The sequence below is a fragment of the Erinaceus europaeus genome, chromosome 18, assembly GCF_950295315.1.
Source record: "Erinaceus europaeus chromosome 18, mEriEur2.1, whole genome shotgun sequence".
Taxonomy (NCBI): Eukaryota; Metazoa; Chordata; class Mammalia; order Eulipotyphla; family Erinaceidae; genus Erinaceus; species Erinaceus europaeus.
The window spans coordinates 22149157-22175631 of record NC_080179.1 but is presented as its reverse complement, the minus strand read 5'-3'; the positions used below and the strand labels follow the sequence as shown (position 1 = coordinate 22175631).

General features: G+C 37.7%; 1 protein-coding gene across 4 annotated transcripts in view; it reads right to left on the bottom strand.

Moving 5' to 3' along the window:
* Positions 1–2082: 2082 nt before the first annotated feature.
* ABCB11 (ATP binding cassette subfamily B member 11) overlaps positions 2083–26475 on the bottom strand; it is a 90306-nt gene continuing 65913 nt past the window's right edge. For 3 of the 4 annotated variants that reach the window (XM_016195310.2, XM_007539307.3, XM_060177760.1), the window contains exons 20-28: positions 20760–20864; positions 20512–20673; positions 16854–17057; positions 15155–15396; positions 10527–10683; positions 9030–9227; positions 6260–6466; positions 4639–4785; positions 2083–3636 (exon numbers count right to left, since the gene is read on the bottom strand). In XM_016195310.2, coding sequence (XP_016050796.2) covers positions 3436–3636; positions 4639–4785; positions 6260–6466; positions 9030–9227; positions 10527–10683; positions 15155–15396; positions 16854–17057; positions 20512–20673; positions 20760–20864 — 1623 coding nt within the window. In that variant the 3' untranslated portion in view covers positions 2083–3435. The remainder of the gene's footprint in view (positions 3637–4638; positions 4786–6259; positions 6467–9029; positions 9228–10526; positions 10684–15154; positions 15397–16853; positions 17058–20511; positions 20674–20759; positions 20865–26475) is intronic. The other variant, XM_060177759.1, reaches the window with a different exon arrangement.

Here is a 26475-nt window from a genome sequence, read left to right as displayed (position 1 = left end):
ACATATTTCCTAGGTGTCTAGTGACCCTTGGTGCCCTATGCCTGTGCAAGAGTAGTGCACTCCAAATAGCCGCTCTGAGTAAGGGGGCATATTGCTGTCAGTGGAGTTATCTGGTTGGGAGTTTCACTGAAGACTCCCTGGGGCTGTAATCCTGTAAACCTCTCTGTTGGGACTGGTCACTTTCCTCAGAAAATAACCCTTCAATCTTGACAGAGATGTGAGCAGTCAGGGTTTTTTTTCTTTTTTTTTTTTTTCTGTTGAGCTGTATCTTTATATTCAATCCCCTCTTCTGCTTATGAGCCCTCACTGCTGTGTCCCTAAATGCAATCTCTGAATTTCCCCAGAGGAAGACTACCCCGTTTTCTGTAGAGATGAAAGGATAGCAATTCTGATGTAAGAGAAATATCTGCACTTGTGTTTCTGTACAAACCCTTAACCCCAGTCTCTGTCTTCAGTCTCGTCTACTTCCTTATCACTTCCATCAGAAGGACCCACTGTCCTTAATAATCTTAGCTTTGTGGGGTGAGGGGGAAAGGGGTTGTGGTACAGAATGGGTTATTCCTCGGCCTCTCACACTAACAGTTAAATTGTTCTTTTCTCTCCCCTTCTAAATCCATAATCAGTTGTCCATTTCCTTCCTGGCTTCTCAAATTATGTTGCTCTCATCATTTTTTTTACTTCACTTTTTGACTGTATTCCTTCATTAAATCTTTTAATATTTAGTATTGTTTTAGGATAGTAAAGCTAAACATCAATATATTTTCCTCACTTTTTTGGTATTATACCATGCCAAGGTACAGCTAGGTAAAATGCATGATCTGAAGAAAATCTCATGAACAGCATTTTGTAGAAACTAAAGTCAGTAACTAATGTAGAGATGGACGGTGAGGATAGTAAGGACTGGGGCTAGAACTTCTGCTTCAGCCACCCAGCAGATGCTGATGTGGCCAAGGACAACTTCACCACTCAACACCCTGAAATCTGTTGCTGTTTGTTTGTTTTTATTGCCACCTTCACTGCTTATGAAGCTTCCCCCTGCAGGTGGAGACTTAAACCTAGGTCTTTTCTCATGGCGATGTGTGTGTCCAACCAGGTGTGCCACTGACTGGCCCAACACTCTGTACTCTGAATCTTTACATAAGTCAACACATATGCCAATGAACGCATCCTACTAATACTCGCTACTTTCTTCTTCTATCAGCTTGAAAACATCCAGTATGTAAAAGCCCACTTTTCCCTGGTTTTCTTTTACATATGAATGCATCTTTCATATGTAAGAAAATTTAGCCAAGAAAAATAATTGGGCTATAATTGGAAAAACAATTCTCAGGCTCTTTGAAAACTACGGTGGTTATCAGAGTAAAAAAGGCAGGGTATGTGGGGAGTGGGGAAAAATGGGTAAGATGGGGTCATTTTGATGTTGTGAAGGCAAGAATAGTAAGTATTAAACATATAGAGATGGGAAGCTTGTCTTCCACAATTTCATAGTTTTTTAAACCAATACTAAATAATATTTGATTTTTAAGGAATTAAAAGGGAAAATAGAATTGGTCTTCAGTTCTGTTCTTCACATATGTTCTTCAAACATTTGTTAAGAGTTTATTTTAGGCCATGCTCTTTACACCGAAGTTTCAAGAAATACAAAGGACTGTCCTCTGCCCTTGAGGTATTCAGTCTCATTTACTATATAACTTCACTCTAATTACAGCATAGTAATTGCAAGTGTCTCCTGCATGGAGAAAGCACTGCATGATGACTAAGAGTTACTTGACACAACAATTTCATTCTCACTGCCCCAATTGCTTTCGTTTTCTTTTTTTTTTAATATTTATTTTATTTATTTATTCCCTTTTGTTGCCCTTGTTGTTTTATTGTTGTAGTTATTATTATTGTTGTCGTTGTTGGATAGGACAGAGAAATGGAGAGAGGAGGGGAATACAGAGAGGAGGAGAGAAAGATAGACACCTGCAGACCTGCTTCACCGCCTGTGAAGCGACTCCCCTGCAGGTGGGGAACCGGGGTTCAAACCGGGATCCTTAAGCCGGTCCTTGTGCTTTACGCCACCTGCGCTTAACCGCTTTTGTTTTCTATATATAAACATTCAAGAAACTAAACTGCCAGATAAATACTGTATAACATCATTCACAGGTACAATTTAAGAAACAAAGAAAGGGAGAAAAGGGAGTAAGTTTTAGGGTAAAACTTAGACTAGTAGTCTGCTGCAGCAGAGCCAAGAGTCCTAAAGATGGCTGGCAGCAGGTAGGTGACAAAGCATGGGAACTCAGTGTACAGTGGCGGAGGAAAACGTGGCTGGTGGCGGGAATGGTGCACAGACATTTGACACAGGGAAATAAGGAACTGTACTCAAGAAACATCTGCCTTATTAATGATTATTGTCCTCCAGGAGAGTGATTTGCAAAAGAAAAAAAAAAGCCTAAATTTTATTAATGTTCATTAGACATTAGCTTGGGTTCCAATGCATAAAAATACCTTTTTTTTTTTCTAGCCAGGATTTTCACTGGGGCTGAATCCACTATTCCCAGTGGCTATCTTTTTCTTTTTTCCTTCTATTTTATTAGGTAGGACAGGGATAAATGAAAGGAGGGGGAGACAAAGAGTGAGGGAGGAAGACACCTACAGACCTGCTTCACCACTCATGAAGCATCCCTCTTGCAGTTGGGGAGTGGGGCTCAAACATGGGTCCTTGCACATGGTAGTAAGTGTGCTTAACCTTGTGATTAACCAGGTGCACTACTGCCTGGCCCCCTATAACAACATCTTTAAAAGTAAAATATCAGCATTTCTTCTTAAAGAAGATAATAGGAAACTTCCAGAGAGGCGGGGCTACGGAGCAGCAGCAGCTGTGTTCCTCTCCTTTCCTCTCCTCTCCCAAGTCAGCAGAGATCACCAAAGGAGATCACCTGGGATCACAACAAGACAGGACTAGAATGACTTCAAGAATCACTGCCACCAAGTTGAAGATGCTACCATGACACCAACCTGACTTCCCTGGATAGATGACCTCACCAGTGTACCCTGGAACCTCACCTCTCTAGACCCTTGCTCCACTAGGGAAAGATAGAGACAGGCTGGGGTTATGGATCAACCTGCTAATGTCCATGTCCAGCAGAGAAGCAATTTCAGAAGCCATACCTTCCACCTTCTGCACCCCATAATGATCCTGGGTTCATACTCACAGAGGGATAAAGAATAGTGAAGCTTCCAATGGAGGGATGGGACTCAGAACTCTGGTGGTAGAAACTGTGTGGAATTGTACCCCTCTTGTCTTACAGTCTTATCAATCATTATTAAATCAATTTTTAAAAATTAAAAAAAAAAGAAAGGAAGGAAGAAAGAAAATAATGATAAAACAATAATAGCCCACGACACTCCTGTCATTGGTACACCATCTGTGTGTGAACTTCCTGAGTGAGGTCAACTGATGGGGGCTCCTGTGGTGACTAGTTTGTAGTAGGCTCCTTTGTGGGCCATCAGTTCTTCATGTGTTCCCTTTTCAATCACTACCCCCTGTGACATGACAGCAATGATATCTGAGTTCTGGATGGTGGACAGACGATGGGCAATGACAATGCAGGTCCGACCTTCTCTGGCTTTGTCCAGGGCAACCTGCACCGTCTACAAAGAAAAGATGGAAAGTTGATGTGAAGACATGTGATTGTTCCCGGCTCATCATCAAAGGAATTCAATTTCATACCACCTGAGTAACAAGCAATGCTACACCAGCGGGCAAATCCGAAGGCCTAACTGGAGACGTATATAGAGGATTAAGTATGTATTTGCTGAATGCTCTGCATGAATGATTTAAATTGCAGCCCATAAGCTGAAGACCTTTAGTGAACCAACCCATAAGGCACTATATAATTTTACAATACTTGATGGTATAATTTGCAAAACTAAAATCAAAGGACACAAGATAGAGGAGCAGTTATATGACTATCTGGAATATCGTTCTTCACTGGGGACAATTTAACCCTCATGAAAATGGAATCCTGACTTTTATGATGTTAATTACAAACTGGGAATTTCATAATGGTGTTTTGCTCAGTTGCATTTCCTCTCATGGAAATATCACGGCACATCTGGCCTCTTTCTCTGATGGATGCTATCCATCCGCTCTGCCACATTACCTACGAGCTACTAAATATGAAATAGCTGCCAGGTAACTTGCATTATTTTAATTTATTAAGAAATCTCATCATGGGACCTTGAATAAGTCTCATACAGCCTACAGAACCTTAAAAATAGTTATTTGTTAAAGTTGTTTTATTTAATCAAAATGCTATTTTATTTATTTATTTATTTATTTTAAAGAATTTATTTATTTATTCATGAGAAAGATAGAAGGAGAGAAAGAACCAGCCATCACTCTGGTGGTACATGTGCTGCTGGGGATCAAACTTGGGATCTCATGGTTGAGAATCCAATGTTTTATCCACTGTGCCACCTCCCGGACCACTCAAAATGCTATTTTAAATCACTATTAATATCGTTTGGTTTCATAAAGTGCTAGCAATTTCTATTGTCAGAAAGTTGAAAATAATGGTATGCTGTAAAGACAAATAATACAGAAAAAAGCTCATTTATAATGATCTAAAACTTTAGAAAATCAATACCTACCTTTTCACTTTCTGTATCTAAGGCAGAAGTAGCTTCATCTAATAGCAAAATTTTAGGATCCCGTACAATGGCTCTGGCAATAGCAATGCGCTGCTTCTCCCCTCGGGAAAGCTGAGACCCCTGAGCTCCGACATTTGTTTCATATTTCTGGGGAAAGGATGGTAAACTTGAGATCTAGAAACAGCCACTGCTACTGTGCTGTATGATCCCACATCAATGACCCTTCTGTGAATTTTAGCAATTACTTGGTTTTTCAATTTAGGAATAGTGAATGAGTTTTTTTTTACAAGTATGCCAATTTTATTTTAAAGAAAAAAGGTAGATTGTGCACAGATACAGATTTTATTTATTTATTTATTTACCTCCAGGATTGTCACTGGGGCTCGGTGCCAGCACTATGAATCCAGTGCTCCTGGAGGCTGTTTTTCCCATTTTGTTGCCCTTATTGTGGTTGTTATTATTGTTATAGCTGTTGTTGTTGTTGGATAGGACAGAGAGAAACTGAGAGAAGAGAGGAAGACAGAGAGGAGGAGAGAGAGACAGACACCTGTAGACCTGCTTCACCACCTATGAAGCAAACTCCTTGCAGATGTGGGGAGCTGGGGGCTTGAACCGGGATCCTTACTTTGGTTGTTGTGCTTTGTGCCATGTGCACTTAACCCACTGAGCTACTGCCCAGCCCCCAGATACAGATTTTATTTAGTGAGAGGCAGATAGTTCTTGCACAGACACGACGGTCACAGACTGAGCCCTTCATGATGTTGAATTCATCAAAGATTATAAGAAAATACGGACTCTGTGAGCCTTTGTGTGGAGAAGTAAAGATGTTTTTATGCTGTTATGCATTTATTTTAGTTTTAAAAATATCTTATTTACTTGCTTATTGGATAGATAAATAAATTGAGATGGAAGGGGGAAACAGAGAAATAGAGAGAGACATCTGTAGCACTGCTTCATCCACACACCCTTCCCCCCCCACACACACATATGCAGGTGGGACTGGGGGCTTGACCAGTGTCAAGAGTTCTTACTGCACTAAATTTAGAGCCAATTCTGGAAAAACAAGGTGCATCAAGGCAGATGCAACTTCCCCTATGACATAAAATATATGCTGTCAAGTAATTAAGTTTAATGTGCATAATAGTAATAATAATAGCAACTTGCTTTAACTATTATGCATATTCTTTAATTTTACTATTTTTTGCATTTTGCAGATGTCTAAGACTCAGAAAATTTCAATAGTTGCATCAGAATTAATATGACTATTAAATGGAAGTGTTTGGTTTCAAACCAGTATTTTCCCCCAAATAAAGATTTTTTTTTTACTATGTTAGCCTGATGCTGTATATAAAACAAATTCTATAGAACCTGTTGCATTGGATAAAAATAATACTTTCCAAAACTATCGAGTATAATACTTTCCAATGCCAAAGAATATACTGATGATGGGTATTTGTGGTTTTTTTTTTCCTAAACAACTAAAAGAATCCTGGGAGAGTGGGAAATAAATTGCATTGCCTTTGCGGTTTTCTTTGAATCACAACCATCATGTTTTTGGTTATATTTTCTCTCACCATCTGTGTCTCCCCTGAGGAATGACTGACTCTGATTTAGCACTCACCTTCGGGAGTGACATGACAAAGTCATGCAGCTGAGCCTGTTTTGCAGCTTCTATGACTCTTTCCATGGGAATTTCTTTGGTGTTGTCTCCATACCTGATATTATCCACTATGCTACAGGCAAACAACACTGGTTCTTGGGAAACAATCCCAATGTGTGAGCGGAGAAACTGGACATTAACTTTCTTACTATCATGCCCATCTATGATCTGTCAATAGAGGTGACAAATAGTGTGTCATGGTTTAGAATTCATCAGTAAGCAAAGTTCATATTGTAGAGATCATTAAATAGGACATTTGCTTTATTTAAGAGACAACTATCCCAAGGGGCTTGGAAATAAACTACGTTGCCTCTCATGATGTTGTCTGAAAGAGTGGTATCAAAGTTGTGATCAGATTTTGTTTTTTCTTGGGGGCTGGGTGGTGGTGCACCGGGCTGAGCGCACATGGTACAATGCACAAGGACCCAGGTTCGAGCCCCTGGTCCCAACCTGCAGAGGAAAAGCTTCACAAGTGTTGAAGTAGTGCTGTAGGTGTCTCTCTGTCTCTCTCCTTCTCTACACCCCTCTTCATCCTGATTTCTGGCTGTTTCTATTCAATAAATAAATAAAGATAATTAAAAATTAAAAAAAACAGATAATGCTTTTGTTTATTTGTTCCTAAAACTCTATCTCTAAAGATACTACACATAAGGAAGGCACTCAGGATTGCTACTATACTTAAAAAGCTTTGCCTTGTGCTTTGGTGTCGCACATCCTCTTCAAATACGCATACTCCTCAATTTTGAGACATCTTAATAAATGAAGCGGGCTTCTCTATGTGAAGCTATTGGACCATACAAAAGTAAGACTTGTCTTGATTATACTGGTGCTAGCCCCCGTAAGCTGAGATAGTTGATTCAAGTAAGAAAGATTTACTTACATAATCAAGGAACATAGGCATTGCCTGCCACAAAGGCATTTTGTCAGGTAGTCTTTGTCTGCTGAATGAAAAATGATACTCTGTTCTGAGAACTAACTCACAGTCCTATGAGACAGTTAAGTACAGACATTCACATATCTTCCATTTGAACCAGTTCACTTAGGAATCCTAGGATAACTTAAGGCACACTATGTCTAGCTACAAGTAAAAAGTATTTGTTCCTATTATTTCAGATAATTATTATTGAATGTTACGAGTATGTTCTATTTTAGATAATATTCCAGGAATGAAAAAAAGCAACAGCCATTAGAAAAAAATATAAGGAATTCCTCCTCAAAAACAATTAGCCTTTCCTCATCTTCCTTTGTTCATTTTTCATAGTATTATGTTGGCAAAGCACAAGTTAGTACTCAACTAAATACTGGAACTGTTTATTAATTGTTATAAATGTGCTACTACTGTACACTCTAGAAAACTGATTTTTATCTCTTGAGGATTTCCTTATGATTTAATGAAATATCAGGCATTTTCTCGGTACCCAATTAAATAATGAAAATATTGAATCCCTATTCTCTAGTGTTGTGATATCTCCTCAGCCAGGTATCTGCTACATTAGACTGTCAGGAAAGGACACATATTCATGGTGCAGTGAATAATACCTATGTAATCATAATAGAAGTTATTAACTTTCAGTGTTAGAATCAATCTAGAGTAAAAACTGAAATGCTAAAGACATAATGTATTCATTTGACTTTCTTGATAGTAAAGTATGGTTGAAAAGAAAGAACATATAAGAATAAAGGCGTAATTCCTAATGCTCTTACTGTGAAAGAAAGGCTTCAAGAGACATGATCAATAGATGGTATAAAGAAGCAGAAATGTTATTAGTTAAATTTAAAACTAGAAGAACATTGAAGTCATATCTGTACTCGGAAGAGGTGGGTAAAAGAAGGGGGGTTGATAAGGGTAAGTTACATTTTCATCTCTTGAAAATAAGTCAACAGCAAGCTTAAAATGGTCAAATCATGAAACAGCGACTTAAGCATGTTACTAAGAGACTTCAAAGTGATCACAGGGAAATATTAAACCATCAGGTGGTTAAAAATAATTGCATTTAAGCAGAGGATTTTGTGTGTGAGAGGGTGGGTTGGAGGTTGCTTTTTATCACAGAGTGTCCTTATTTTATTTTACAATACTCAGCAAATTCCATATTTTGGGAAGAAGAAGGAGTAGGAGGAGAAGAGGGCAGAGGAGGAGGAGGAGCAGAAGAAGAAGAAGAGAGAGACAGAAAGAGATGAGAAAATGGAGAGGAAAAAGAGAAAGACTGGAAAATAACAAAATCTGTCAATTTTTCCTGTTAGGCTTGTCAAAATTTTATTGAGCATGACAGTCAATTTAAACTTATATCACTTAGCTTTAACCTTATGTTATATGAACTGAACCAAGATTTTTCATACTAACCCCTCCTTTTATTATTATGATTTTTTTATTATTGTGTTCTCATTGCCCCACTGTTTTCATTCCCAGTCATGAGTTTACTGATTAGTTTGTCCTTCCTGCTCCATTCAAAGACAAGTGAGTGATTCTGTTAAATATCTTCATCTCCTATTTTGCAGGGTGCTCACTTTTCCTTGCCTAACTGGAAACTAGGGAGAACATCTGGAACTGGAAGAATGTGAGGGAAAATAAGGTCAACCAGTAAATGCTGGAACTGGAAAACATCCAGAGAGCTAAGTATTCAAGGCAGGTACTTTAGAATGAGTCTGGCAACGCACTACCTTGAAGAGTACTGTCAGGCATGGAAAATGGTCTGTAGAAAGCAAATTTTTCAAAAGCACTGGTATCGCTTACCACCTTCCCTTGGTCAGGATCATAGAAACGTTCCAATAGCTGAACACTGGTGCTTTTGCCACACCCACTGCTTCCAACAAATGCCAGGGTTTGCCCTGGGCTGACAGACACCGAGAGACCATTCAGAACTTGCATGTTGGGTCGAGAAGGATATGTAAATTTACAGTCAACAAAGTCAATCTTCCCCTGGAAGTTGTCCTGTGCATGGAGAGATTATATATATTATATAATCTTTATATATAATATATATATATTATATATATTATATATATATAATATATATAATATATATAATATATATAATATTATATATATAATATAATAATATATATTATATATATAATTATATATATTATATATAGTATATATAATATATATATCTTCCTACTGAACCCAGAATATTAGATATACACTATTATCTACGTTTATTTATTTAGTTGTCACCAGGGTTATCTCTGGGAGTTGCTGACTACAGAACTCTGCCACCATCACACAGTGATCACTTTTTTTTGAACCCCAGTTTAAGAAACCATTAAATCATGCTCCAAAAGTATAATGTATAAGGAAAACAACTTAATAAAATGGTTTACCAGAGAAAATGAGTAGAGAAATTAAAGACGTGTAATCTCCTAAACTAAGTGGATTTGCTTATTGGATGTTGTCTAGCAATGAATAGGATAGAAGAATCTGAAGATACAATTATAGAAGCCAGTGACTAGCTAAAATCCTACAGCTGTATCCCTCAATGAGGTAAAGTAATAGTATTACACTTGAAATAGCTTAGGAAGTTACATAGCCTTAATTTGCAAGCATGCATACCTTCTGGCTGTTGTGTAGTATGTGAATTATGAATTCTAGAAATGAGCAAGCATCTCATAGACAACTATTGCATTATGGAAAAACAGGTCATCTGATGAATTTAAGAAGTTTGCTAATTTAATTTTAGTTTGACTTTGGCTTAGGTTTATTTTTCTTCTTTTAAATATACTATGATCTTACAAAAAAAAAAAAGAAAGATTAAATAAACCCCTGTGGGAATTATCACTTAGAAAATAAGATATTTGATGAGATTTAGAGGTACACATGAGCTAATATTAAATGCTAGATAAAGCATGTGTTCAACTAATACTACTAGACTAGAAGGACTGGATTTCTACATACCATATTGAAATATCAGTAGATAGCATAACTGGGTAGATCACAAGAAAGAAAAAGAAAAAAGAAACCTCTAGCTTCATTCAGTGTGTAACTTTGATATTATATAGAATTGTGTATCTGCTGGCTATTTCTGTCTAATTCAAATGTCAGTTTTATGACTATTTTTTAATGTTAACTTCATTTTATTAATATACAGCTGTACTGTCTATTCCGAGTGCAAAGAAATTAGCCCACATACTGTAGGAATCAATTCATAAACTCAATAGTGGCTATTTGGTAGACACATACAGATAAACATGGTCTTCCCCACAAGTCTGTGGTCCCTGGCTCAGTACTTACCCATTTTTCACCGGCACTGCTATATGAATTGATCGGGGGCTGTCGGTCTAGCAGTTGAAAAAAACGTGCAGCTGATATTTTGGCTTTAGCATAACTTGGGGTATAAGAGGAGGCTCTTCCAAGAGCTGTCGCACTCAGTACAACTGAAGAGATCACCCTGCAATTGCAGACATCCATGTAGAGAAGGGTGTGGTGAGGTTTGTGTTATGACTTAGGAGAGATGAATTTGGGGGTCTGCCCTTGCTTCTTCTAGAAAATACATGAAGAATCTTGAGTAGGACACTTTAGACTTGTCTGGGAATGTGAGAGTTGAAGAGATCAGCAGCTTTTGAATTATATTCTATAAAAAAGGATTAGTAGACTTGGACTGGAGTTGGTGTATTGCACCAAAGTAAAAGACTCTTGAGGGGTGGGGGGAGGATTCAGGTCCTGGAACATGATGGCAGAGGAGGACCTAGTGAGGGCTGTATTGTTATGTGGAAAACTGAGAAATATTATGCATGTACAGAATATTGTGTTTTACTGTCAATTGTAAACCATCAATTCCCCTAATAAAGAAATTAAAAAAAAAAACGATTAGTGGGGAATTGCATCAGGGGATGGGCTCAGATCACCAATTCCTGCTTCAAATATAAGTGCCTCTTTTTCTTTTTAATTTTTGGCCACCAGTATTGCTGGGACTTGGTGTCTGCACAACATCAATGTCCCCTGTGTCATGTTTTTTTCTGTTTTTTTTTCCTTATAGAGAAAGAAAGAACAATAGAAAGAGGAGAGAGGAAAGGGGAGAAGAGGGGCACCTACAGCACTGCTCCACCACTTGTGAAGCTTTCCTCCTGCAGGTGGGAGCTCCGGGCTTGAACTTTGGTCTTTATGTCACTGCTAGATGTGCCAGCACTTCGTCCCACAAGGGCTTCTTTTAAAAAAAAAAATGTTTCACTGAAAAACACTTCTAAAAAATATCAAAAGAAGGCTTGAAAATTACTAGAAAGATTTTTTTTTTTTACAATATTGTAATTCTTTGATTTGATCATCAGAGTTTAAAAGATAATGACTGGGGCCCCAGGCAGTGGTACACTGAGTTATAGTATGAAGTGCAATAACCTTTGAAGGATGCCTTTCCTATTATGGCCTATAAAGCAACAGAGCTGTCTCTCATCACGCTTATTATTTATTTACTCCTTGGTTCACTAACTAGACACATGTTCAATACAATGAGAAGATCCTGGTTTGAACCCTGGCTCCCCATCTGTGGGTGGTGGTGGGGGGGTCACTTCACAAGCAATGAAGCAGGTCTGTCTGTCCTTCTCTATCTTCCCCTTCCCTCTCAATTTCTCTCTGTCCTATCCAAAAAAAAAGGAAAAAAGAAAGAAAAAAAAAAAAAAGGTCACAGGAACAATGGATTCACAGTACAAGCACCAAGCCCCAGCCTGGAGGCAAAAAAAAAAAAGACAGGTAATATAGGCATCAATTCTTACCAACTATACATTTAATTCAGACTTCAGACAGCATGAACTACAATTGCCTGTATCCTTCTCCTTGTTCAGACTCTCACTGGCTCGGGGATAGGGGTGGTGCCTTTGTGTATCTTACAGCTCACTTTAAATGCAGGCATTGTTTCAGAATGGACTTGCACACCAAAACATCTCTAGGAACCCCCATTCAAAGCCCAAAGCAATGAAAAACACTTAAAGTTGGCAATGGTGGAAGGTAAACTCCATTTTTAAAGAGAAGCCAGATAGTGGGAATTTTCCATAATCATCCACTTTTTTTTTTTCACATGAAATGGGGTTTTTCTATGAGACAGAAAGAGAAAAAAGTCAGATCCTTCTCCAATCTGTCACCTGAGCTATTTCTACAACCATAGTACATCTCTGTGTTTCACATGATGCTAAATAATTGTTTAAAAATACAGAAATGATTCAAGTCAACAGTTTGTGGTTTGTGGTTTAGTTAGAAACTTGAAATATGCAATATTCAGACAACAAATTTTTCTGGTTGTGTTGGGTGTTGGCTGGGTAGAAGAAAGGAGCTAGAAGAAAGGAGACCAAACTTGGTTTGAGAATAAACTAGAAAGAACAGATTCTTTCTTTACTGGAACAGCTTTTCCTAATATCTTTCAAAGTTCTTATCAGGTTGTTTCCCATTCCAACACATCTGACAGCTCAAAAGTCTCAACTTCTGGAAATGTGATAAACTGAACTCAATGCTAATTCTTTTCTGTTGTTGCTGTTTGTTTGTATGTTTTATTTTTGCCTCCAGGGTTATGCTAGGGGCTCTGTGCCAACACTATGAATCCACTGCTACTGGTGGCCATTTTTTATGTTTTTTTAATATAAATAAATTGGATAGGACAGAGAGAAATTGAGAGAGATGGAAGAGATAGAGAGGAAGAGAGAAAAACACCATCAAGTATCCTCCCTATAAAGGGGGTGGGGGGAGGAGAGGGAGGGCTCAAATCTGGATGCTTGCTCTGGGTCCTTACACTTAGTACTATGTGCACTTAACCCAGTGAGCTACCACCCAACCCCCAATTCAAAGCTAAATGTATTAAGAAAGCAGATCCCAGCTCTCTCTCTCTCTCTCTCTCTCTCTCTCTCTATATATATATATATATATATATATATATATATATTCATCATAATTCCTGATGAGTACCGTTCTTTTGGAAACATACTTTCTTTGAAGGAGACAGTGGAGTTCAAACAAGAAAGTTCTATGAATCTGCACTAGCTAGCGTGGTAGACTGTAAAAGTGAGTGATCACCCCATTTACTTCTCTGTATGCACCCCTTTCATACTCCTCTGTGATATGTGACTTATGACAGGAACTATATGTTCGGTCTTTGACCTTTGCAGGCCCAGATGCTCTGAAATCATTGGAATTTTCTATGTGTAGAGAGTGCTTAAAGCATCTTTGTAATGTTAATGACTGACTGGGAAATCTAGGTGACCTAAGGTTGAGGGCTGGTTGCCCCGGAGACTAATTTCTTTTTTTAATTAGGGAGTCAAACCTCTCAATTCACCCTCCTACCACTATGCTCCACCCACCCCCTTACAAACTGGTATGGCGAAAAATGTTCAAGACTTGAGTTCATATGAGCAAAGTCAGTTATTTACTCAATCCATCACAATTATGGAAGCCTTTTAACAAGGATGGAGTTGGGAGAACTTCTCGATTGGTGAACTTGTGGAGATGGAGGGGAAATGGTGTTCTCAGAGGCCATGGAAACTCCTCTACCTTTCTTGTTCTATCTGCTTGTTCTAAAGTTTAAAGAGTAATCTAGTAAGTAAAATGTTTCTCTTCGGGAGTCGGGCTATAGTGCAGCGGGTTAAGCGCAGGTGGCGCAAAGCACAAGGACCCGCATAAGGATCCCGGTTCGAACCCCGGCTCCCCACCTGCAGGGGAGTCGCTTCACAGGCGGTGAAGCAGGTCTGCAGGTGTCTATCTTTCTCTCCTCCTCTCTGTCTTCCCCTCCTCTCTCCATTTCTCTCTGTCCTATCCAACAACGACAACAACAATAATAACTACAACAATAAAACAACAAGGGCAACAAAAGGGAATAAATAAATAAAATAAATATTTTAAAAAATGTTTCTCTTCTTGTCAATATCTCCATTTTATAAATTAAAAAATTTTTTTTAAATGTTTCTCTTGAGTTCTAGGAATTGCTCAGCAAATAAGAGAACTTCCAGTTTTTCAACCCAAAGGACAAGTGATAACCAGTTGACATAAGGACTGTGCCCTTAATTCATGATACCCATTGAAATCTATTCCATGTAGGTGGTGTAAGAATTGCCTTCAACTGTGTTTGTCTAATGTAAGAATTGTCATGAGTTCGATAGGAGTGTAAGAGGGAAGGAGAAACAGAAAGAATTTTGTCCATGAAAGGTGGATTCCAGTGGCTGGGGAGGTGCCTCGGTCAGAAAAGTGCATGAGGTCCCTGGTTTGATGCCTGGCAACACTAGTCTCTCTTTATCACACAAAAATTAACTTTAAAGGGAGATCTCATTTCTTCACTCCTTAAATCTAGACTCGTTTGTATGACTCTCTTTCTCCAAATAAATAAATATTTTTAAATGGGCCAGGGATGTAGTACAGAAGTACATACTGGACTTGGACTTCTATGCCTACGGTCTTGGAGCTCACAGGTTCAATCCCTGGTACCAACAAACACTAGAGACAGTGTTCTGCCCTCTCGCAGGAACATAAATAAAAGAAAACTCTTTTAGACAAAGAAATACTTTGTCCACCATTAGTAAATCACGTGTAAAGATTATACTAAAATAAAAGACAGCCTAAAAGAAGATAATGCATGCCGGCATTGGAGCAGTGCTTGTGTATTTGGACTTGCTCTCTTTTGCTGTAGTACTCGGAACTCGGAAGCCATACTATGAAGAAAACAAACTCTCCAGCTAGAAAGGCTGGAAACTGAAGCTTATTCAAAATACTGACTGCGTTGATTCAGTTCAGGACAATAATCCCACTACCCACGAAATCCTGAGAAACAATACATCCTAACTGTTTAAGATGCCAAGTTTAGGATGATTTGTTAATAGCAAAAGCTGATAGAACCAGACAGTAAGTCCCTAGAGTGTGACTCCTCATGTTCTAGACTAGGAAGTCCTCACCTGAACACATAGCTGTAGTGAAGCCCCTCATAGAGGATTAAATAACCACCGTATCTGTAGGAAGCAGAATTAGCAACAAACATGATGCACTGGGAAAAACCAAAGCAGAATCCATAAATATTGGCTTTTCGAATGTCTGTCCTGAAGGGCTTCTCCATCTCAGCTTCAAATGCTTCAATAAACTGCCTCTCCTTTCCGATTCCAGCCACAGTGCGGATATTGCTGAGAGCTTCACTTGTGATCTGAAGAAGGAAGAAAGAGTTTTAAGAATCAAGAGTAGAAGTGTTGACTTTTGTGAAATTGCAAATTCTACATGGACTAAATGACAGAATGCAGTACAAATTGAGATGGGTTTTATCTGGGAACACAAAGAACTTTTGGGAAATCATTCAGCTCAACCGTAAGGCATTACATCAGTTAAATTCAAGTTCTTCTTAACACTAAGGTGACTTCATTGCTTCTAGTTGGAGAAAACACAAAAAGGGTGGGAGGTGTATGTGGCTGTCCTTGAAAGCTGTGCAGTTTTATCTTCATTCATGTGCAAGGTTTCAAATACTTTAGATGTCTTCTGAGGTAAAAGATAATTTAATAATATGAATTATAAATATTAGATTTTATTTCCTTAAAAATCAATCTCACAAAGTAGAATGTAGGATCAATTATACAGTTCATGTACACAGTTCATGTTTTAGTCTATAAAGTGAATTTGAATTTGTTTCATTCTATACATTTTATCAAGTAATCAATGTTTCTAAATTTGAGGCCTTTGCTGAAAAAGGCACAAAGTACTTCTTCCTACCACTGGCATGCAGAATTCTTCTGACTTTTGTTCCATGGGGCAGTGCTCTCATCCCCCCCCTCTTAAAAATGGAAAAAACTAGATCATAATAAATTTGTTCGGAGTGAAGTATGTATGTATGTGTGTGTGTGTGTGTGTGTGTGTGTGTGTGGCTTCTTCTACCTAGTAAGTAGATATCTTTGCTGTTATTTACCTTCAAATAACCACATAGTAATTAGAAGCGACTTGTGAAAGTATACAGCAGGGCCAGGAGATGGCCCAGTTGACACATGGCAGGATTTGTTTGTGTAACACCAATTTTGATCACCGACATTGAATATGTCAGAGAGGTGCTCTAGTCCCTCTATCATAAAATAAACAAATCTTTATTTCTAAAAGAAATAAAAATATAGAGTTAAAACTGAAGTGTCTTTGAGATCTAAATTATCTTATAGGTGTATTAGGAAAGAAATTTATCACAAGTCTATTAAACACTAAGGTATGAAAATTACAGGTATGTGCCATTAAGCAGATGACTACAGTGCCTCTGTGTCAGCAGCATGAGCTGAGGAAACCATTAAGCTGGAAAACCAGAACACACAGAAGACCGGACTGCTCATTTTAAGAATGAGAATGTATATCAAGTGAGGATGTGGGGAAAAATAACCCATGAGAGGAAATGGAACTCTGTGTCCTTATCTGTCTACACCTGCTCTAGTGCACAGCACTTAGGTCATATGGTCACAGCATTTGGGCAGAAGCACATTAACTAGTAGGAGGTTATTTTTGTTTGTTTGTTTGTTTGTGTTTTTTAACTGTGAGCATTTGCAAGCTGTTTTCTCAAGTCTCTCTGTAATATTTATTCCTAACAGTTTGACAGTCAGTCACAGGCAGTCAGAAAAATCATGTCTTTGAGATTACCTGGCCTGCTACCTCCAGAGCCTCCCTATCCTGAGAGGCAAAACCGGTCAGCATTCTGGTCTGCAAAGCTCCCGATAAAGCCAAGAAGGGGAAGAAGCACATTATGACCAGGCTGAGCTTCCAGCTAAAGTAGAAGGCAATGATCATGGCCACTGTGATATTAGTAAAGGAATTGACAATCATGCCAATCTGGGAGCCAGCAGCCTGCAAATCAAAAATAATCAACCGATATCAGACACAGTCTTTTATCAAATACCATTATGGTTTCTTTTTTTTTTTACCCAAAACATAGTTTTTAAAAAATTACTATAATAAAGTATACATAAAAATATCAATTTTTAAAAACCAATACGGTAAAATATATGTATCATGTTAGCCACCAGAAATACGTAACTGCAATGACATTAAATACATATACAATGTTGTGTAACCATTATCACATATGTGATGCAAACCTACTTGTCATCCCTTAAAAGCTCTGTTCCCAATAAGTGAAATAAGTCAGAAACTGAAGGATGAATATGGGATGATCTCACTCTCAGGCCGAAGTTGAAAAACAAGATTAGAAAAGAAAACACAAGTCGAACCTGAAATGGAATTGGAGTATTACACCAAAGTAAAAGACTCTGGGGTGGGTGGGTGGGTGGGGAGAATACAGGTTCATGAAAGATGATGAATGACGTAGTGGGGGTTGTATTGTTAAATGGGAATCTGGGGAATGTTATGCATGTACAAACTATTGTATTTACTGTTGAATGTAAAGCATTAATTCCCCAATAAAGAAATAAATTATAAAAAAAAAAAGTGGTGAAGCAGGGCTGCAGGTGTCTGTCTCTTTCCCTGTCTCTCCATTCCTCTCAATTTCTGGCTGTCTCTATCCAATAAAAAAAATAAATATAATAAAAAAAAAATTTTAAGTAGGAAAGCTATCAGGGGAGGGAATGGGATACAGAGTTCTGGTGGTGGGAATTGTGTGGAATTGTACCCCTCTTATCCTATGGTTTTGGTTAGTGTTTCCTTTTTATAAATAAAAATTAAAAAAGAAAGAGAGAAAGAAAGAAAGAGACATATGTAGAGGTCAGGCATTAATGTGCAGTGGGTTAAAAAAAAAAAAAAAAGCTCTGTTCCCATTAAATAATAGTTCCCCTCCTTCCTCTGTAACCTGACAGTCTACTTCTTGTCTCTGAGTTTGTCTCATTTGTTGGCCTCTAGAAATACCTCAGAAAAGTGGAATCATACAATAACTATTCATATATTTTTCTATTCACTATTTTATTAAGTGTGTTTTTATGACCCAGAAATATTGTGGAATATATGGATAAGAAAGAACAGAAAATCTCTAGATAGTTCCAAGTGTGTGCAGAAAATTTATATTCACACTAGGTGGAAAGATTTCAAATCATCAGAAAACTGAATCTATATTTAATAAATATTTTAAGAACATTTGTTACCAATCTTGGAAAAACAAAGTCGATTTCTACCTTATATCAATATTTAAAAAGTTTGACTTGAATTAGCATACTTATTCTTAAAGAAAGAAGAAAAAAACACTTAAAGGATAAGTAACATTTTTGCAAGATGATTAAATGTTACTCTTTGAATTCTAGTGATCACAAATTCTTCTTCTTCTAGCATTTGCCATGTATAACGTTAAAGAATTCCCAGCAGAGTGAAAGACACAAAAAATAGATGAGATGAGATTGTGGTTTATTTCATTAACCTAAGTTCAAGAGTAAGATGGACACTTTTGGGAAGTATGGCCATAGATTAACAGCAGACATACAGACCCCCCCCCAAAATAACAAAGATCAACAACTATTGAACTTAATAAATCTTATCAAACTACAGCTGAAACATTCGCAGAAGCACTGTCGACTCAGCTGGGAGTTTGTATGTGGTTGGAGTGAGAAGGAATGTGGACTGGAACTAGACATACAGAAATTGAGAGCAGCAGCACCAGACAGCACCATTTTGTTTCAACACAGCAGCAGACACAACACACATGCTAGATATGAGAGAGGGGAGCCTCTGAGCTTTTAATTCATGACCTTGGGAGAGTTAAGGCACTGAACTTCTAGCCAGGACATGGCACAGTGGCAGGAAAAAGCTGGTCTGTCTCAGAACTAACATAGATATACAGGTAGGTAAATTGAGGATGATTGGGGCGAAATAGTAAAGTACATTCTGTGTCTCTGAACACAGCTGCCACTTTTCAGCAAGCCCCTAAGGTCTATATTCAGTTTGAAACTCTACAGAGAGCCCATATATACAGACAACACAGAGTATAGAAACAGCTCAAAGAAATATCAAGAAAATAGCCCCAGTTCTGGGCCCCTACCACCCATTATACAAACAGCAAAAATCCTATAATCCTAACAATAGCACCACCTGCTGGCTTAGTAATAACCAGCAAAATAAATGCATACACAGCAGAGAAACTGCAAAAACAAAGCCCAAAATATGATAAATCATACAGGTAGAAATAAAACAGAAGGACTCTAGGAAATTATAGACATAGAGGACCTGTCAGAGAAAGACTATAGAAAATTTATTATGAGGGATAACTAGTGTACTCTTTCAATTTAAAGATGATGGAGAAGAAATATTTAGAAAGAATGAAGCAACTCTCATGAAAATAAAACTTAAAAGTTTTCTTTAAAATCAGGAACTAGGCAAGAATGTCTACTCTCACCACTTATATTCAGCATAGTCCTAAAAAGTCCTTGCCAGTGCAATCAGACAAGATAAAGATATTAAAGGAATTCATATTGGAAAGGATGAAGTTAAATTATCATTATTTGCAGATTGTATGCCGATATACTTAGAGGACCCCAAAAATTCTACCAAAAGAACTATTGAAAATTATCAATAAATTCAGTAAAGTAGTAGGTTACAAAATCAATACTCATAAATCGGTGTCATTTCTTTATACAAATGATGGGCCAAGGGGAAGGGGACCTGAAGGAAGCAATCATATTTATAATTGAATATAAAACAATGATAAAATACCTAGGAATAAATCTAATAAAGGAAGTAAAGGCCCTTTTCAATGAAAACTATAAGACATTGTTAAAAGAAATAGAGGATGACACAAAGAAATGGAAGAACATCCCCTGTTTGTGGGTTGGAAGAATAAATATCATTAAAATGGCAGTCTTGCCAAAAGTAATTTATAGATTCAATGCAATCCCTATCAAAATCCCAATGACATGTTTCAAAGAAATTGTGTGAAGCTATGAAAAAAAATGAATAGCAAAAATAGGAAAAAGAATAAAAATGGAGGTATCACAATTCCTGATTTCAGTTTGTACTATAAAGCAATAGTAAATAAAACAGTATTCGTATTGGGACAAAAATGGACATATGGGCAAATGGAACAGGACAGAGAGCCTAGAATTAAACCCACACTTGTATAGATACCTAATATATGGCAAAGGGGCCACAGCTGTTCAAATGGGAAAAATAAGGTCTCTTCAACAAATGCTGATAGTAAAACTGGGCAGAAACATGTAGAAAAATGAGACTAGTTCATCAGATAACACCATGCACGAAAATTAGCTCAAAATGGAGCAAGGATATGGATATTAGACCTGAATCTAGAAAGTCTACATGAGTTAATACATACCTGGTCCCCTGCCCTCCTGCCCTCATAGCTTACCCCTTGAACTTGGGAAGCATCTGTTGCAAGCCTTGTTGTCAATGCTCCAGGGCTATTTCTGATGTCATCAAACCAGCCAATATTTTGCCCTAAAATGGCTCTGAAACCAAATTTACGTAGCCTTTTGGTGAGGAGTTCTCCAGATTTAGCAAAAGCATATCCCTAAAGTATGAAAGAAACTTTAGTGACATTTTAACAAGGAAAGGGGATAGGTTGCTGAACCACTTACTGAAAATGAAATGTCCTACCTGCAGAAATTGAGTGCAAATAGATGTAATACCCAAAGCTACGAAGAGAAGGCACACACCATTGATCTCTGACCTTTGTTCTTCTTTATCAGGAAGTGAAAAAGTCTTTTCAAAAGAGTAACAAGGAGGAAACTTTATTATTACAAGCAGAAAGAAAATAGAAATTCAAATATGCTTAAGAGAAATTTCTCTCATACATTTCACTGAAAAAAAAGTCACTTTAGAGGCTGGGTGGTGGCACACCTGGTTGAGTGCACACGTTACAATGCACAAGGATCTGAGTTCGAGCCCTAGGCACCCACCTGCAAGGGGAAAGCTTTGCAAGTGATGAAGCAGTGTTGCAGGTATCTCTGTCTTGCTCCCTCTCTTATCACCTCCTTCCCTCTCAGTTTCTGGCTGTCCCTAACCAATAAATAAAGGAAATTTTTTTAAAGTCACTTTAAACAAATTGAAACTAAAATTAATTTAAAATTAAATTTAAATCACTTTAAATAAATTAAACCAGTTTCTATTGGGAATAAAGCCAGCTGTTATAACTTAGGACATTTTTGTCTTGTTTTTTGGCTGGTATTGGCAATTATGTGTTAGGTTTTTTTTTAATATAGATGAGAAAATATAGTGAAATATCTTAACATAATAAGGGAAAGAAAAAAAAGAATGGAGAAAGAAAAGAAAGGGAGAAAGTAAAAGAGACAAGAAAGAAAAGAAAGAGAGTCAATAAAACAGCTCACCTGGGTAATGCTCTTGCTTTACATGCTCATGACCAGGTTCCAGCATGACTACCCAGCACCACATTAGAAGAAGCTTTGAAGTCAGCATATCTATTCCCACCCCAACTCCCCATCCCTCTTTCTATTTGAAAAAGTAGGCTTGTCAAATTGAAAAATGAAAAATAAAAAATAATAATAATATAAAGAAATAAAGAAAGAAGGTAGGAAGGAGAGACAATACATGAGGATCTGAAATGTTATTCTGGATAAAGGTCAAAGGATTGTTATGAACTCTCTCAGACCACAGATGCAATAAAGATGACTTTCACACTCAGATGACTTTTCTGGTATTATAGATTAGGTAACACATAGTATTATCATTAAAAAGCAGCTAGCTATCAAGGCATTGACTAGAATTTGCTAAGGAGGAGAAAAATTTCTATCCCTCTGAGGCTGAAGTGGTTAAGAAACTCTAAATCATTAGAGGTTGAAAACATTTCTACACCACCCCAAAAAAGAAGATTGACTAAAATATTGTGAATGACATTTTTGTTTAAGTCTACAATAAGCAATAAAGTACACTTGTATGTATATTCTGAATTTAAAGGCATGTGCTCAAGTAACTGGAGTACAAGTAGTTGCAAGAAAAAAGGAAGAAAAGAAAAAGAGAGAAAGGAAAAGAGAAAATGAAAGGAAATTCTAGCCACATATTCTAATGATATTGTCCTAGAGTAAAGTAGATTTTTAGGAACAGTAAGACCTCTATAATTCAGACTAAGTGAGGAAGCTGGAGAGTTCACATAGAGTATGCATTAGAGAGTTGAGAATAAATCCTTACCTATTGATCTATAACTACAGAAATGCCAGTGAACAGTTGTTCTAAGAAAATTATTAATCGATAAATGTTTACTGAGTGTCTGTTATATGCCAATTAAATCTCTTTAAAGTCATGTACATTACTACACTAAGAAATTCATCTTTGTGAAACAGAAACCTGTTCAAATCATCACAGATTCCAAAATGGGGAGACAGTTTGCAGATTAATGAAATTTACTCTGATAGAGAAATATCCCAAGGGCCTTTCTTCTTCTTAATATAGGTGAGAGTAAGTCCAGAAGACACTGCCATCATTTTCCTTGTATAAAACAATAACCCCATGATTACAGAGTTTTGACAAGTCATTGTTTAAAGATAATGTATTTTCTCCTTCCTTCCTTCCTTCCTTCCTTCCTTCCTTCCTTCCTTCCTTCCTTTCCTTCCTCCTTTCCTTTACTACCTCCAAGGTTATTGCTGAGGCTTGATGTCATCACTCTAAGTCCACTGTTCCTGGTAGCCTTTTTTTTAATTAAATAGGATACAGAGAAATAGAGGAGAGGGTTTTCAAGTTATTTATTTATTTATTGAAGAACACTAGACAGCTCAGGCATATGATATCCTCGGGAGCCTCAGGTATGAAAAGCCGGTGTGCTACCCCTGTGGTATCTCCCGGCCTTAACTCTTATTAAATAGATGGAAAATTAAAGCCGCAAAACATCAAGTCTTTGTGAAGGTTTGTTTAGCCAGTGGCTAGTGGGATTAAAAAAACAAAACAAAACAGGAGTGAGGCAGTAGCACAGTGGGTTAAGTGCAGGTGGCTCAAAACGCAAGGACTGGCTAAGGATCCCGGTTCGAGCCCCTGGCTCCCCACCTGCAGGGGAGTCGCTTCACAAGTGGTGAAGCAGGTCTGCAGGTGTCTCTCTTTCTCTCCCCCTCTTTGTCTTCCCCTCCTCTCTCTATTTCTCTCTGTCCTATCCGACAACAGCGACATCAATAACTACAACAATAAAAAAGGCCAACAAAAGGGAATAAATAATAAATAAAATAAAAACCAGTTTATTTAGACTTTGGTGAATTATTTTTTTCTGAACATGTTCACCCATCTCATGTATCACTCATCTTCTCAGGGTTGAGAACAAATACTTAGCTCATGTTAAATCCATACAACTCTCTAGCTCAGAGTTAGAAATATAGCTATTACCTCTTTTTTCTTTTCTCACAAAATTTGTTGTGCTATTTTTTTCTATATCTTTGTTGAAATGCAACTCAAAGGGCTCCCAATACATCGGGCTTTCTGTTTGTTTGTTTGTTTGTTTGTTTTAATTGGGTAGAGACAGGTATAAAAGAAATTGTTAGGGAAGCGTGATACAGAAAGGGAGAAAGAGAGATATTTGCAACACTACTTCAGTACTTGTGAAGCTTCCCCCCCTACAGGTGGAGACTGAAGGCTTGAACTCTAGACCTTGCACATCGTAATGTATGTATTCTGCCTGGTTCACCACTACCAGTTCAATTGGCTTTATGTTCTTAGCACAGTTTAAGCTCATATCCATTCCTTTTTTTTTTTTTTGCAAAGTGCTTAAGTAAACAACAAGATTTATTAAATCCTTGCTACTAGCAAGGTGCCAAGTGCTCCTTAACATATTTTAACTTAAAATAAAGATTTATTTTAATAAATACACTTTATTATATTTATTTATTTATTCCCTTTTGTTGCCCTTGTTGTTTTATTGTTGCAGTTATTATTTTTGTCGTCGTTGTTGGATAGAACAGGGAGAAACAGAGAGAGGAGGGGAAAACAAGAGAAGAGGAGAAAAAGCAGACCTGCTTCACCGCTTGTGAAGAGACGCTCATGCAAATGGGGAGCTGGGGGCTCCAACGAGGATCCTTAAGCCAGTCCTAGCGCTTCGCACCACGTGCGCTTAACCCACTGCGCTACCGCCTGACTCCCTTAATAACCATTTTTAAAACAACCCAGTGAAATAGCTTTTCTTGCCCCATACTACAGAAGAGGAAACTAAGCCTCATCAAAGAGAAACTGCTTGCTTAAATATACACAGACGAGAATAGACATCTTGTACCTAGTACAAATTCTGGGGTGGAGGATTCCAATGTTCAGGCTCCCCCCCTCCCCATGCCTCTGTGCTTAAAAAATTTGGCACATTTTCCAAATCAAAGACCCAGGAAAAATGAATCAGATAATTTATACCTTACATGTATAATGAGACTCAGATTAGCAATCAGATTCCTAATAGAGCCCAATCATTTCTCGGGTCCATGTTTCAAAATGGTGTCAACACACCAAATGTGAATGCTGTGCCCTTCAGATGGGTCAGAATGGAAATAGTGCAATTAAAAAACAGACTCTTATCTGATGCATGATTATACCCTATGATAAGTAAACATTATGAACCTACAGATGAATATGTGATGATTATGCTGAAGCAAACAGGAATAATCTTCTTTATCAGAGAGGAAAAACAGTTTGCTTAGCAACTCTCATCAAATATAAACCTTTGAGAACATTAATCATGAGCCTACTTGGGATTTCACCAATTAGATCCTGTTACTTTGGTCCAGCAGTAATTCAGTGGAACAAAAAATGATAATATTATCAACAACAACAAATAGTGGATCCGGCTCTTTCCTTTCTAGGATTTTGAGTTGTGACAAGAAGAACCACAAAGAATAATCTCGCCACCCAATAACCTAGTGAGTGTTTCAGAAAGAAACATATTTTAGGCAAATCATCAGACCTTCTCCGACTTGTTCATTCTGTGGAGTGTGACAGCTGGACACTAGTTTAGAGGTCACTTTTGTCATTTTTCATTTTAGAGTTGATGAAATAGAAACAGAAAAAAAATGGCACGATATGATCTCAGAGTATCGAGTCTGAGATTAATAATTACAGAGTGACTTCTAAAAAAAATTAATTAAAATAAGCTCTCTTGACAGGGAATCCGGCACACTGAATTATATTCTCTACACTGCTTTTATAAAAGAGAAAGATTGTCAGCAAAGAAACCCACATGCTGGATATTGTTTTCACAACGATTTACTAAAATGCCAAGATGTAGGGCATAGATGTTAGGTCTTTACAGATTCAACCCTACCCACCCCGCTGCACATTTTGTGTCCCCATCATTGCTCAGTGAAATGCACTGCTAGGACTTCTCCTTGCTAGCTTTATGAGAGCAGGCGGGTGCTTTGGATTGTTTCCCTCCCCACTGTACCCAAAACTAGCAAAACATCTGACAAACAATACGGGCTGGATAAATATACATTGCATGATGAGTGCGTTTTTCTTTTTAATATCTATCTTTCTCAGAGACTGGGAGCAACGTTCTGGAAGGTGCCATAACTGTTAATACATCCCTAGCACATTGTCTAGGAGAGATAATAAATAACTGCTGAAGTGAATAAACATATTTTTTTGATATTTAAGATATTGTACTTACTAGACATGAAGAATAAAAAATAGTTAAAAGATTACCAGCACAAAATATCTCACACAACCAAGGAAGAAACCCAATTTACAAGTGTTAAAGGGCATAGTTCCTTACTCTACCACAAGAGGACAATGTGAGCTTGAAGTGATAACAGCCCTCACCACACAATTGACTTGATTTTGTGGACTATCCACTATCTTTCTGTACCATCTGTGCTTAGGAGACATTTTTCTGATGATGAACTCTTCCAGAATAGGGGAGGGGAGACTAAAATTTGGGGTTATCAATACGGTCTGACAGGGTAGTATGAAGGCAAAGCCCTGAGACTTGGCTTAGAAAAGGTGGATGAATTCTACTCCTATTTCCATCACCTAATAATAGTACATGTTACCTTAAATAGGCTCTAGAGTCCAGGTTTCTTCATTATTGACATCACAGGGGTGTGTGTGTGTGTGTGTGTGTGTGTGTGTGTGTGTGTGTGTGTGTATACTTCAAATAAGAAAATTTGGGGCCAGGTTGTGGCACACTTGGTTAAGTGCACACATTACAGTGTGCAAGGTTCTAGGTTCAAGCCCCTGCTGCCACCACCCCCACGCCCCCGCAGGGGGAAAGCTTCATGAGTGGTGAAGCAGGTCTACAGATCTCTCTCTCTCTCTCTCTCTCTCTTTCCCTCACTACCTCTAAGTCTCTCCCTGTCTCTATCCAATAATAAAGAAATAAAAATCTTTTAAAAAAAAGAAA